General features: G+C 47.2%; 1 protein-coding gene across 2 annotated transcripts in view; it reads left to right on the top strand.

Annotated features, from left to right (window-relative positions):
- The window catches only part of OTOP2 (otopetrin 2), a 53,099-nt gene extending 40,198 nt beyond the window's left edge, over positions 1-12,901 (top strand). Inside the window, exons 2-8 of one of the 2 annotated variants that reach the window (XM_006136506.3) lie at positions 1,694-1,886; positions 4,562-4,996; positions 5,512-5,648; positions 6,550-6,608; positions 7,663-7,793; positions 8,508-9,403; positions 10,874-12,901. In XM_006136506.3, coding sequence (XP_006136568.2) covers positions 4,591-4,996; positions 5,512-5,648; positions 6,550-6,608; positions 7,663-7,793; positions 8,508-9,403; positions 10,874-11,044 — 1,800 coding nt within the window. In that variant the 5' untranslated portion in view covers positions 1,694-1,886; positions 4,562-4,590 and the 3' untranslated portion in view covers positions 11,045-12,901. Of the gene's footprint in view, positions 1-1,693; positions 1,887-4,558; positions 4,997-5,511; positions 5,649-6,549; positions 6,609-7,662; positions 7,794-8,507; positions 9,404-10,873 lie in introns of both variants that reach the window. The other variant, XM_025178132.2, reaches the window with a different exon arrangement.
- Positions 12,902-14,377: the final 1,476 nt, after the last annotated feature.

Raw genomic sequence — 14,377 nt, 5'->3', positions numbered from 1 at the left:
CTCCTCAAAGATTGAACTCACAGCCCTGGGTTTAGGAGGCCAATACTCAAACCACTGAGCTATCCCAGGGGAGGTGGTGGTAGGGTTGCCCGGCAGTGCAGGTTGACCCCAGAAGAGAGGCATAAAACAGAGGACTGGGACGGGAGGAGGGAAACAGAGAGAACAGAAAGGGGGCTGAAAATGGAGACAAAGTGTCACTGACAGGAAGGAAGGGGAGGGCTATAGAGAGGGAGAAAGAGGCTAAAAGGAGAAAGGTACAGAAAGAAGGAAGAGAAGAACAGTGACTAACATGGCTTAGAACTGCATTTGGGACTGGGTTTAAGATAATAAAATGGCACTTAGCCCATCTCTCCAGCATTTTGGAAACCCTAACCGGTCAGCTCTCTCAACCCCCTAGCCTAGGGACACAGGTAAGTATCCTAGAGCCAGAGCCAAATTCAGCTGTGTGGGTCCCAGGATAGTGCGTTTGCAGACATTCATATTACATCATGTCTGAGCTTGGCCCGGAGAGGTTAAGAGACGGATAGATGCTATTTTTAAGGCCCATATGGTAAACACACTATTCATTATATTAATTACTCTCATATTGTTATTAATATGCCTGTTCTTGTAACTCCTGGGATTCTCAGAGAAGGGCTCCGTGAAGAAAACATTCTCACCTCAGCTCTGTCTAGTAAGGGGGGAAAGAGGAACGTGTTGGGGAGGTGAACAAATAAGCAGAAAAAGATACAGCAGTCACCATCCCAGCCAACAGAGGGCAGGGCAGGGAAATGAGATGAAGCTGGTCAGGGCCAATGTTGCAAAAAGAAGGGACATTGTAGGTAATGGGAGAAATGAGGTCCATGCTATCCCAACCCCGGGAGAGGGAATGACTGGAAAGAAAACAGAGACAGAGCTTATTTCTGCCATAGATAGAACAGTCCTCTAAAGGGGAAACACAAGGAAGAGGTGAAGTTAGAGTGAAGCCATAAAAGGCCCCATTCTTAGGCAGCTTCCTGTCTTAACTGACCATTGCCAAAGCCATACAACTCAACCCTGCCCTACGAAGATCATCTCTGTAAGCCTCCGGCTTTGGGCAGCCACGGGAGAACAGTGCATCTCCTACTTGTGTGGGTCCCGGCAATGGCAAATCAGCTTGTCAGCTGAAGAAAGAATATAGGGAAATTTATCAGTGGCAACAGGGAAGGGCAGCCACAGCAGAGCAAGTCTGGGCTTCTACACAAGGTTCCTGGGCTCGTGTTTGGGTGAAGGAGGGCATGAAAATAGCAAGTCCTACTCAGTGCCTGCAGTATATCTCTCCAAGCAGAGAACACCTGAGCCGCACTGAGGACTGAACGGATGTAGGAGTGGATTCCTTTCTTTCCCCCAAGATAGGGTAGAGTTGAAGTAAGTTGGTAGAGCAATATGGGATGGTCCAGTGCCCATGCCTGGGGTATTGCCCATCCTTTGTAATAGGACAGAGTTGCCCATCAGCTAAGGTCAAATGCAGTGTCAGCGTAGCATATAACACATCATTTGTCAGGACACTCCAGCTTGGCCTTGCAGGGATAGGGACTTGATCTAATGGATCTTTGATCACAGATCTTGTTCTGTGACTAGAGGTGTGGTTCATGCCATGCTCAGTAATGTTCTTGCTTTGTGCCCTTTGAAGGCAAATAACTCACCTCCCTGTCCCGCTCTTCCCTAAATCCAGCCCACTGCACACAATGGATCATGTGAGCTTCACTGGGACGTTTATGAAGTGGCACTGTCAGCCCCACAGAAGGTGTAAATCAAGAAGATGTCCAAATAGGTATAAATTCCTCGGCTGTCCAGATTTGTGGGAAGAGGAACCTTGTGTAGAAGCCCAGGTTGGATCGGGAGAGCAGTCACAGACGCAAAAGCAGGTTGGTGGAACAGCTTTCGGCTTTAATAATAGTTTTGCTCTCATAGATACTTCACCCCAGGTTGATCCAGTGATAAATTCAAAGTTTTATAAAGTATTAATAAAGCACTGAGTTTAACCTATTTGTACCAGGATTTTGAGGAACTGGAAAGCTAGAGAAGATCACTAAGCTAGAGAAGATGACTAAGCTTGCTGGAAACTATACTGTGTCCTTATAATAGACTCCTGTTCTCTCAGGTTTAGCACTGTAATAGGTCTGTTTCTTTGCAGGAAGCATGACATTTTATCTGCACGTTTTGTGGCTGGCATTTTAAATCCAGCCATGTTTGCCATTTGCCCTGAGACCTTTGATCTTGCCTACATTCTGGTGCTTTCCAAAAGTTCATATCGATATACACTGAAATGTTATATTATATATTAGCTTTGTGTGATGCTGGAGAGTGAATATTGATGTTAAACTGACATTTAATTCGCTCTAGCAAGCATCGATTGGAGATTGCAAAACTGACAAAACAGTGTGTGCAGCCCTTAGAGTCTCAGGGACCAAATGCTACTGATGAAGGGTCTTGCTACCCTTTTAATCAGGCTGCCTCAGCTCTCACAATTCCCCTTAGCAGAGACAGATATTGGATGTCATTCCACTAACAACAGAAGCCAGGCATGCACGTATTGCACAAAAGCTGCAGCCCCGTAAGAAAATAAGTTGGGGCCGAGAGTCCACTCACTTTGCACCGTGGGAAAATGTCCCTTCGAGTGTCTCCTCCTGGTAGTTGCATTCGTTTGCACTACTGAACATTTTCTAGGTAACCATAGTGGCTCCTCACCAGATATTATCCCCAGAGTGACCTGGCTGGCAAAGGTACTTCAGAGAAATGCAGCTGCAGTAGGTGTTTGTCTGAATATGTGGGAATTTGGCGGGAGAAATGTCAGAAGTCAGCTCAGCCTAGTTTTGATGGGTGCTGGATTCTGCCTCTTCTCTCACCATTCCACCTCCTTTGAATCCCCCCACCATCCCTTTGGGGTCAGCCTTTAATCTCGTTCCAACAATAGCAGGGCATGCACATACGGCACAAAAGAATGAGATAATAGAAGCAAGTAGATGTCTAACATAGAGAATGCTGTTGAAAATGGGGTCGGATCAGAGGCTAAAATACAAAAAGAACAAGTTAAAAATTATTTGGATAATTAGATGTCTTCAAGTCACAGGAGCCTAATGAAATACATACTAAGATACTCAAGGAGCTGACTAAGGAGATAGCAGAGTCATTAGCAATTATCTTCAAAAAGCCAGAGAAAGTGTGAGAGATTCCAGAAGACTGGGAAAAGGGCAAATATAGTGGCCATCTATAAAAAGGGAATAAGGACAACCCAGGAAACACAGACCAGTCAGCTTAACTTCTGTACCCAGAACGATAATGGAGTAAATAATTAAGCAGTTTGCAAAAACCTGGAAGATAATAAAGTGCTAAGTTACAGTCCGCCTGGATTTGTCGAGCACAATGTCAAACCAACCTATCAGTGTTTTTTGACAAGGGAAAAGCAGTAGATGTGATATATTGTGACCTTAGTAAGGCTTTTGATACCATCTCACATAACCTTCTCATAAACAAATCACTGGATGGAAAGCCAGAGAGTAGTCGTCAGTGGTTCATAGTCAAACTGGAATGGCATATCAATTGGGGTCCTGCAAGGATCAGTGCTGGGTCCGATTCCGTTCAATATCTTCATCAATGATTTAGATAATAGCATAGAGCATACATTTACAGAGTTTGTGGATGGTATCAAGCTGGAAGGGATTGCAAGAGTTTTGGAGGATAGGATTAAAATTCAAAATGATCTGGACAAACTGGAGAAATGGTCTGTAGTAAATAGGATGGAATTCAATAAGGACAAATGCAATTACTCCACTTAGGAAGGAGCAGTCAGGTACACACATACAAAATGGGAAATGCCTGCCTAGGAAGCAGAAAGGAATTGGGGGTTGTAGCAGATCATAGGCTAAATATAAGTCAACAACAACAAAACTAAAAAAAATTGACTAGAATTCTGGGCTGTGTTATCAGGAGTGTTTTAAGCTAGACACAAGAAGCAATTCTGCTCTACTCCATGCTGATTGGGCCTCAACGGGAGTGCTGTGTCCATTTCTGGGTGTGTGAACCACATCTCAAGGAAAATGTGGACAAATTGGAGACAGTCCAGAGAAGAACAACAAAAATGATTAAAGGTCAAGAGAACATGACCTTCAAAGAAAGATTGAAAAAATGGATTTGTTTAGTCTGGAGAAAAGAAGACCAAGCGGGGACATGACAACAGTTTTCCAGTGCCTAAATGGCCATTACAAGGAGAAGGGAGGTCAATTTGTTCTCATTAAATTCTGAGGCCAGGACAAGAAGCAATGGGCTTAAGTTGCAGAAAAGATTTAGGTTGGACATTGGGAAAAACTCCCTAACTGACAGGGTGGTTAAGCACAGGAATACTTGCCTAGTGAGGTTGTGAACTCTCTGTCATTGGGAACTCTCTAACACTTGTCAGGGATGGTCTAGAAGATAATACTTAGTCTTGCAGTGAGCGCAGGAGACTGGACGAGACGACCTCTAGAGGTCCCTTCCAGTCCTACCATTCTATGATTCAGCTGGAGTGATCCATTTATTTCTGGGCTTCTGTTCCTCCCAGCAGCAACACGTGGCTTCAGCATTAGTTGAATCATGACAGAGGAGTCTGCGCAGCCAGACAGCGAGATCAGACGCGAAGACTCTATCATGGGCTCCGGTCAGAGGGAAGATAGGGCCAGCGTGGCCTCCAGCCCAACAGGCACCTTGAGCCACCGCCCGCACTCACCCCCCATGACACACAGCCCCAAGGAGGTCTGGAAGAAAGGAGGCCGCATGTTCTCAGTTCTGCTGGCCATCAATTTGGTGCTACTGGCCTGCACTCTAGTGAGCAGTGCAGCCTTCAACGAGGTAGCTGTGCACGACTACGATGTGTTTTTCTTGTTGACAATCATGATGCTGGTCTGCATTGCCTGGATCCTCTTCTACCTCATCGTTACTGCCAAACGCCAAGATGCCATCCTCTGCAAGGACACCCACGCGGGCCCTGTCTGGCTGAGAGGTAGGAAGCTACCACGGGTGATGCCCTGGGGCGGTGGGGTAATGGGAAGGGAGAGATGCACAATGAGTAAGCACTCTGTGAGCAAAGCATTATCCATATGGCCTCATAGGGGCCCTATGGTCTCTTTTCTTTTCCAAACATCACTTCCAGAAAACTTCAGAAGATTCCTCTCCTTAGTGATCTGGGTCTGACAGTTGGAGTCTCCAATAATCAATCTCATTAACTGTGTCCCACTGGCTCTGGTCCTTATGTGGGAAGGTCCTCTGAAGCACTTGGTTATTTTCCAGCCTCCTCATTCTCCATTCCAAGGGCTGTTGGTGCAAAGAATTTTGTAGGTGTTGGGATGAGAGGAAAACTGGGGGTCACTATAAAGGAGAAGCCCAAAACACCCTCTGCACGGTGATGCCATTTCTCTCCCTCCTCCATCCATCCAGCCGAACGTGGGCTCCCCTCCCTGTACCTGTCCACCCCCAATACGCACACACCCTCTCTAACTGCCTTTGCTTCCTCGACAGGAGGCCTGGTTTTGTTTGCCATTTTCTCCCTTGTGATGGACGTGTTTAAAACTGGGTATTTTGCCAGCTTCTACAACTGCCTGTCCACCATCAAAATCATCTACCCTATCGTGCAGTTTGTGTTTGTGATCGTCCAGGTGAGCTTTGCCTCTTTCAGTGTTGGGGGGGGTGGAAGTGCTCAGGGATGAAGTTTGACCTTCATGGGGTGCTGATTGCTCTCTGACCGCTCTCTGCCCTGTAAGCTTAGTTCACTCCTTGATCCATTGTTACCTAGAAGAGCCAATTCAGGTGCACTCTGACTGACCTCCTCTCCCCCAGGCGCACGCTTCTCCATAGGCCAGGAGTTTGAGCCACACTGACTTGCTCAAGGTCAAAGTTCACCACTCTTTTCCATGCTATGACTGGCTGTGGCATAACAGGACTGCTCATCTGAACCCCAGCTAGGTTCCAAGGGGGGCGTCTCGCTCATTTAGCAGCCAGGAACCCGATATCTGTTTATGATTGGCCATGGGGTCTCAGCCTCCAGGCCGGAAACCCAATGGATGTCAGCACTGTGGAGCAGAGAGGGCTGGAGGGGAGCAAGGGAGAAGCAGGAGCAGCGGTGATGTGCAGCAGCATGGGGAAGATGCAGCGAGGGGGCTGCAAAGGGAAGCAGCAGAAAGAGCTGCAGAGGCAGAGAGGAGAGGATGTGAGGGCTACAGCACCAGGCAAAGCAAATGGGGTAAGAGTGTGGGGACATTTTTAAGAGTCAGGGTGCTGAAAACTCACCCCCTCCCCCCCCCACTCCCTGGTATGCAGGGCTGGCTGCAAATCCCCCAGCGTATAGAGGCAGCAACCAGGACCCCGGGTGCTAAGCCAAGAGCCAGGGGTGCTGCACCATACACACCCCCCCGCGCCTACTGGCATAGATGAGATAGGTGCAGCAGAGAATGGGGCAGGAGCTTTCATTCTGAAGAGCCTTGAAGTGGCTGGGGCACTTTCTAGTCTGACACTGCAGCTTTAAGGGCCAGTCTTCATAAATACTTTTATTTCTTCCAGACGTACTTTCTGTGGGTTTCTGCCAAAGACTGCATTCACGTGCACCTGGACGTCACGAGGCAAGTAGTCCTCCCTGCTGGGCACATTCCCGTCTGTGCCAGTTTTCATTCCTCTGCCAGATTACCTAGGCGGCCTTGCACATTAGCTGTAGCGAGGAGGGAAACATTCCTGCAATGGGTCTGTGGCAGGATTCCTGCCAGGCATACACAAGACGTGGCCTTGCAGTGGAAAGCTGAGAGCTGCTGCGTGGAGCCCAACTGCCCTGAAGTGCTAAGAGGGGAGGGATCCAGTCTCAGTTTGAGTTCAGTAAGGTGTAGACACGGGGGCCAGCTGCAGAATGGAAAGGCAGCCCCAGGGTTTTGGGGTGAGCCCCTGTCCAGTGTAATCCCAGCCCACTCCGTGTGACATTCTGTCGCCCTCGAGGGGGGGGCCGAGCCATAGACAGTTTACTGCACCTTCTCCGGTGCTAGCACTCACACATTAAGCTCCAAAAGTGGGAAGACTCATCCCCTCCCAAGAGCACAGCCTTACGCTAGCCAATAATATTTCAATTTTTAAAAAACTCCTGGCCACTTCCCTGGCCCTAGGAAGGAAGGCGGAGCCCTGCAGAGGAGCACTAGGAAGATCAAAAGACTGACGGAATGAGAAACCAGCCCTCAGATCATCATATTCACTTTCGCAAGGCTGGCTCTTCCGTCTTCCGAGACAGTCCAGCCCTGCCCAATTACTCTCCCTACTTCCAGCCACACCTATGAGAGGCTGAGCCAGAAAGCGTGAGGGATGAGATGTAGCTGGTGCTTTGTGGGCAGCATGGATGCTATGAAGAGTGAAGGGAGTGAGAGACAGGAGGAGTTAGGGCAGCAGACAGGGAATCAGGACACCTGGGTTCTCTTCCTGACACTGCCACAGGCTCCCTGTGTGACCAGGAGCAAGTCACTTCCCTGCCCTGTGCCTCAGTTTCTCCATGTATAAAATGGGGATATTGATACTTGCCTGCCTCATAGAGGGGAGGCTTAATTCACTAATGTTCAAAGTGTAAATGGAGGCCTAGGAAGGAAAGGTGCCAAAGAAGCAGACTTTGCCTTGATCCTATGCATCTTCTCTCTCGTACAGGTGTGGCTTGATGCTTACTTTGACCACTAACCTTGCCGTGTGGATGTCAGCCGTCACGGACGAGTCTGTGCACAAATCACACTCAAAATTACAGAACAGAACCGACGAAACTCACAAATTGTTCATGAAAGGTAATTTGCCCATTAGGAAAGCCACCTACTCCTGGAGCTGAGCCTATGGAGGAGAAGCCCTTCTCCAGATCAGATTCCAGTGCCTTCATTCAGGCAGAATAGCAGTCTCACAGATGAGGGAACACAAGGGGACTGCTCAATGTAAAATGCTAGCTTGTGTCGGTGGCATTCCAGTCTGGATCTTAGCACTCGTGGTTTGCTTTGTATCCAGCAGGAGTCACAGGGATGGAGGGAGAACATGACCAGAGGAGGCAGCAGAGGTGGAGGAAAACAAAGGAAAACAAAAGAAAGAAAGAAAGAAAGAAAGAAAGAAAGAAAGAAAGAAAGAAAGAAAGAAAGAAAGAAAGAAAGAAAGAAAGAAAGAAAGAAAGAAAGAAAGAAAGAAAGAAAGAAAGAAAGAACCAGGGCGGGAGAGAAGAGAGGGAAGAAGAAGGGATTCTAGACAGGCACCAAGGAGAGACTTATGTTCACTAAAGTAATTGCTTGACAAAGGGGAAAGCAATTCAGAAAGGCAGGACAAAAAGGGAGGCCGAGGTTTCAATGGCTGGACTCTCAGTGTCAAAGCAACCCTGCCTCCTGTCCTCAAGAGAGCCACTTGTATCTTTGGTCATGGATTTTAGATTTTATTCTCCAAACGGAGGCTCTTCAGGACGGTTAACAAGCACGTGCTCCCTGCAATACCCCTGTAACCTGTGTGTTTTTTTCCTGTTCCAGCTGCACCAGCGAGTGGCACAACAGAAGGCTGCAGCTGCACCAGCCAAATTTGCCAGATCTTCCAGAATGGCTCTTTTTGGTTATATCCCTTCAACATCGAGTACAGTCTCTTTGCCTCTGCCATGCTGTACGTGATGTGGAAGAACGTTGGACGCCTCATAGACCACCATGCCGAGCACATCCACCACTTGAAATTCAGACTTTTCAGAAAGTCCTTCTTTGTGGGCATCATTTTGGGGCTGGTCATACTAGTAAGCGGCCTGGCGGTCCTTATCGTTTATGAAGTTCAGGTGAATAACACCAGCCAGCCGGACAAGAAGGACCAAGCGCTCATTATGTATTACACCTTCAATATAGCTTGCCTGAGCCTGATGTCTCTTGTCTGCATTGGAGGCTCCATTGTTTACAGGTTTGACAAGAGAGACATGGACCACCACAAGAATCCAACCAGGACTTTGGATGTGGCCTTATTGATGGGGTCTGCGTTGGGGCAATATGCTATCTCCTACTACTCCATTGTGGCTGTAGTGGCCAGCACGCCGCGGGATGCCATAAGCGCCCTCAACTTGACCTACTCGCTGATGATGATTGCCCAGCACACTTTCCAGAACATCTTCATCATCGAAGGCCTTCATCGGCAGCCTCCAGAAGAAGAGCACAAAATTCATCCTCACCAGAAGAGTACATATGGACTCACCTTTGTCAACATCAATGCCGTCTCCCTCCGTGTCCCCGATAGCAGCACCGCCTTGCCATCCCCGGCACCCCACAGTCCGGGAGCAGTAGCAATCCAGACCTCAGAGGTACCGCAGTCCATAAGGGTCCCCAAACAGGTGAAATGGAGGAGGAAGTTCCTAAAGGAGATCTCCTTCTTCCTGCTCCTGTGCAACGTAATTGTAAGTGAGACTCACAAAGGGATTTGTTTTCCTGGGTGGGTGGGTGAAGGTCCAAGGAAAATGTGCCTTTTTCTTACTCTAATACTGTGCAGCACCCCTGTGGGAGAGTTTCTGAGATCCCCTTCTGAAACAAAAAATACAATGGGCCTGATTTCCCACCCACTTAAACCAGAAGTAGCTGCACTGAAGTCAGTGAAGTTACTTTGATGTCAGTGGCGTTTTGCCCACTGATGCCAGCAGACAACTGAGCCCCCAATGCTGTTAAATTGGAGTGAAATAGAGGAGAATCAGGCCCAATAGCTCTCATTAAGCTTAACCCATTGGTACCACCTTTATAATGTAGGAAAAGGGCATCTACAGCCTGATCTAAGCTCTTTTTCTTATATGTTAGACATCAAAAGACATGAGGTGAAGTGATCGATAGTTATGTAGCTTGGGTGAAATACTGGCTCCATTAAAAGCCCAATGGCCAGGGCTGCGGACAGACTTTGCCAGGCCCAGAAGGGGCTCTGGGCTTCTGGGGCCTAGGGCAAAAGGGGCAGGCCTGGGGTCTAGCCCTCTGCAGCCAACCCTTCAGCGCCACCATAGGGGACTCATTTGCTTCTGCTGCCAAGGTAGCAGCAGCTGGGAACCTCGGCCCTTTTAAATTACCAGACCTGGGCCTGTGACCCCCTTTGCACCCTCTCCCCATTTCCCCCATCAGCGTCCCTGCCATTAACCTCTGTGGAGCCGGGATTTCACCGTATGGATTGAATGATACTTTTAGTATGTCTATTGCCAGGTGTATCAGAGCAAAATCTGGCCCCAAATAGCTTCACCTGCATCAGCAATTACCCCCAATTAGCAGACACACTTTTCATTGCAAGCCATAAGGGAAGCCAGTTAAATGTAGCATGAGCCTCTCATGTTTTGAAGCCACTTTTGATTGACAGGGAAGCTGTGGCGGAAAATCACCCGTTTCACAGGCGCTGCAGTTTGTTTCTGAACAACCGAGGCACAGATGGTTCAGTTAAAGCTCCTCCAATCCCATTGGTCCTTTTCTGTCACCAAAATGAAAAAGTGAAAGTTAAACCATTTCCCTTCACTCTGACTCATCTGCCCTGGGGTTGTAATTGCTCACCACATCCCAAAAGTTTCAGAGGGGGAGCTGTATTAGTCTGTAATTGACAAAACTTAAAAAACAGCGAATGGTCCTGCAGCACCTTAGCGACTGACAAAACATGTAGATGGTCTCATGAGCTTTCATGGGCACAACCCATTTCCTCAGATGAATGAAGTCCAGTTTCCAAATAAATAACAGAGAAAGAGCGGGGGTGGAGAAGGAAAGGGAAGGAGAAAAAATGGGAAAAAAATAGTCAACGCGAGTGTCCATGCTAAATGAAGCCGATAGAGTGGGTTTTAAGTACTCTTCAGGGCTACATCCCACCCCTGTCACAGAGCCTGTCTCATTTCTTTCCCTCCTCCAAACAGCTCTGGATCATGCCAGCGTTCGGCGCCCGGCCGCAGTTTGACAACAAGAAGGAACTCAACTTCTACGGCTACTTGATGTGGGCCGCCATTGTGGACATATGCTTGCCCTTTGGGATCTTCTACCGGATGCACGCGGTGGCCAGCCTGCTGGAGGTCTACATCATGTCCTAAAGGGAAGAACGCTTGCTCTATCAACCCACCTTTCTCACCCCAGGACTGAAAGTCTGCGTGACTGTACTGAAGGGCTTGGGGGTTGCACGATCTCCTGCCCTAGCGATGACAGGGCATTACTGCACCGCAGTGGAAGTAATCCACTCATTGTCACAGTGTGTTTGATTTCAATTACTGCTTTGTAGTCTAAGGCTTTTTGAAAAGTGGAATGTTTACAAAGTGGGACAATGAAAGCCACAGGTAGCTCACTTCAGTTGACACTCCTTACTAGTAAGGGCCTGATCCTACCAAGGAGTCCCAATGCCACTGACTTTCTTCTCTCAGCACTTTGTAGGGCCAAAGCCCATCTATGGGCAGGCTGAATCCCGTTGGCCAGAAGAGATCCAGTGACTCCAGTGAGAAAACTGAGGTGTGTTAGGCAAATGGGACACAATGCTACATCCCACCTCTGGGAACTCGGTGGCAAAGGAAAAGAATCCAGTGCACAGATGTGCAAAGTGAACTGGTGAATCGTGAAGGCTTTTGCAATCGCGTTAGACTGCTCTTCCGCCCACCGCCCGACCGTGGTCCTGACAGCTTCGCAATATGGCCCTCAGTCACATCCCCTGCCTTCTCCTCAAGACGGGATAGCTGCTGATCAGCCGAGGCCCAGAATGACAGAAAGCATCGTTATTCAGGACAGCACCCACACATGTGCTGAATTTCCACTGATGTCCAGGGGCCCTTAGCACATACTGAAGCGCTGTCCTGAATAGGAACAGGCTTAAGCACATGCTTATGGTCTTTCCTGAATCAAGGCCAATGATTAATTCTATTATGAGAATTATAAGGATTTTTTAAAATAGTTTAATGATTTTTTAAATTATGAATTTATTTTGTATAAAAAATTATTTATTGATTTTCAGCATAACAATGAACAGCTAAAGATTCACAGTGCCACCCAATGCAGGCATTGGAGATACAATTCATTCTACAGGCCAGGTATACTGACTTTACATGTACACACTGTGCTACCATGGATTTCCTTAGGAGACCCATGTATCAGCAAATGTAACTGGAAGTAAGCCGCAAGACCTCTAGGCCATGCTCCATTTGGCTGGTGCAAATATGTACAGTAAAAGCTTTGTTAATTGGCATGTTGGGGGAATGTGAGGTGTCAGTAAATCATCAATTCTGGATAATGAAGAGGGAGGGATTTTGGGTGCAGAGGGTGCTCAGGGTTGAGGCATGGGAGGTGGTGTGGAGTACAACATCTGGGAGGGTGTTTGGGTGCAGGGGGGTTGGAGTGCGGGAGAGGCTTGGGGTGCCAGATCCAGGCAGCCCATACCTCGGGTTGCTCCCTGTAAGCAGCAACATATCCCTGCCGTTCATAGACAGAGGCACAGCCAAACAGCTCTGTGCACTGCCTCCACCCACAGGTTCCACCCCTACAGCTCCCATTGGCCACAATACCTGGCCAATGGGAGCTGCAGAGCCAACGCTCACAGTGGAGCAGGTCGGGGGCAGCACAGGAGTCCTCATGGCCATTCCTGCACCTAAGAGCCGCAGGGACATGTTGCCACTTCTGGGGAGCCAGGTAGGGAGCCTGCTGGCTCCACACCAAGCCGCCTATAAACCAAACTTTCAATGAAGATCAGAAATGCCACTTTATGGAGCTTTCCAGTTGCTGAAGTGCCGTCTAACACCACTTTTACTGTATCAGCAAATGAGTCAACATGGCACAGCTCAGTGTCGGTCTCGCAAAGTTATGTTTACATGAGAAAGAAATTTCATTGTATTGAAGAGGAAAATGACAGAAGTGATAAACATTTACAATCATTTCCCAAGACTATTTGTATATTTCTCAAATAAAGAATAAATGAAAATCATGCTCCTGTATTGAGCAGAATTGGTTTTTTTACCAGCCAGCTGCAGTCATAGGTAGGTTTGATCCATGGAATACCAGAATGAGAGGGAAGATCAAAGATTTTGAGGTGGTAGAAATATTTTGAATCCTTCTCTCCCCCCCAAAAGTTCACATTTCAAACATTCATAGATTTTAAGACCCGAAGGAACAATTGGAGGATCTAAACTGACCTCCTGTATATCACAGGCTATAGACCTTCTCCAGTCATCTCTGTGAAGAAAAGTGTGCAGTCTTCATCTGAAGACATCTAGAGAGAGTTCATGACTCTCCTTCAGACTTTATTCCAATGGTTAATCCCCCTCTCTGGTTAACTGTGTCTCATTTCAAATTTGAATGTGTTTGGCTTTAACTTCCAGCCATTGGTTGCTTTTCATCCAGCCTGACTCAATTAACTTCATTAACACTGATTCTACACTTGACAGGTAACTAACTGCTTTTGCTGTTATATATAACCTGGTTTCTGTAATTTCCACTCCAACTCATCTGATGAAGTGGGTTTTACCCATAAAAGCTCATGATATATTTGTTAGTCTCTCGGGTGCCACAGGACTTCTTGTTTTTAAAGTTACAGACTAACACAGCTATCTACACCTCTGAGACCTTTTGTTGTTGTTAAGACAAAATTACACTCAAATGTTAGTCTATAGGTTGAACCTCTCTAATCCAGCAGTCTCAGGGTGGGCAACATACATAATCCGGCATGAGTTTAGTTAGTCAGTTATCCGCTTATTGCAGGTTTCCCGCAGTTCTATAAAGTTTGTTTACAGCCCCCAGTCCTGGCTTTCAGTGTTCTGTGTTCTCTTTAGCTCCTAAATTTCTTCTAAGAGTCCAGCTAGCAGTGGAAGTATTAGTAATGCCGCTAAACATAAGCATTTTTTTATGCTTTATCTAGTTATTTCCTTGTGCCAATACAATAAAATTGTGTAACAATGCTCACACTTTGTTATAAAGAGAGCTGATAAGCTAGGGTTAAGTATAGGCTATTATAGGGTGTATCACTACAGTCGTACACTATTAAGCAGTATTGCAAGATTTTTCTGTTTATTCAGCTCAGTGAAAAATAAAATAAAAAGAGACCCACTCACTGCAATATTGACCTCTCATGATTCAGCAAATTCTCTGGTTTGGCACTCATCAGGTTCCAAGGGTGCCGGACCAGAGAGGTTCAATCTGTGCTACTTCCATCGTACATTACTTATTCGGATCAGGCTAATATTCAAAGAACCTGGCTAAACATTCCGGTTTGCTGGCTGGGGAGCTCCCTTCCACTGGAGTTTTTTAGGAATGGTGACCAAATTTCTGACTATTCTTCCTCTTTTGGGCACCTCTCTTGTGTATGTCCAGACTCTATACAATGCGATATCACAGTTCCCTGGGGGGTAGGGGTGCCATATTTTCCCAGCGACTTGCAACATGGAACCTACCTG

Source organism: Pelodiscus sinensis, chromosome 20 (assembly GCF_049634645.1).
Source record: "Pelodiscus sinensis isolate JC-2024 chromosome 20, ASM4963464v1, whole genome shotgun sequence".
Lineage (NCBI taxonomy): Eukaryota > Metazoa > Chordata > Testudines > Trionychidae > Pelodiscus > Pelodiscus sinensis.
Note: the sequence above shows the minus strand (reverse complement) of the source record. Positions and strands in the feature narration are given on the sequence as shown.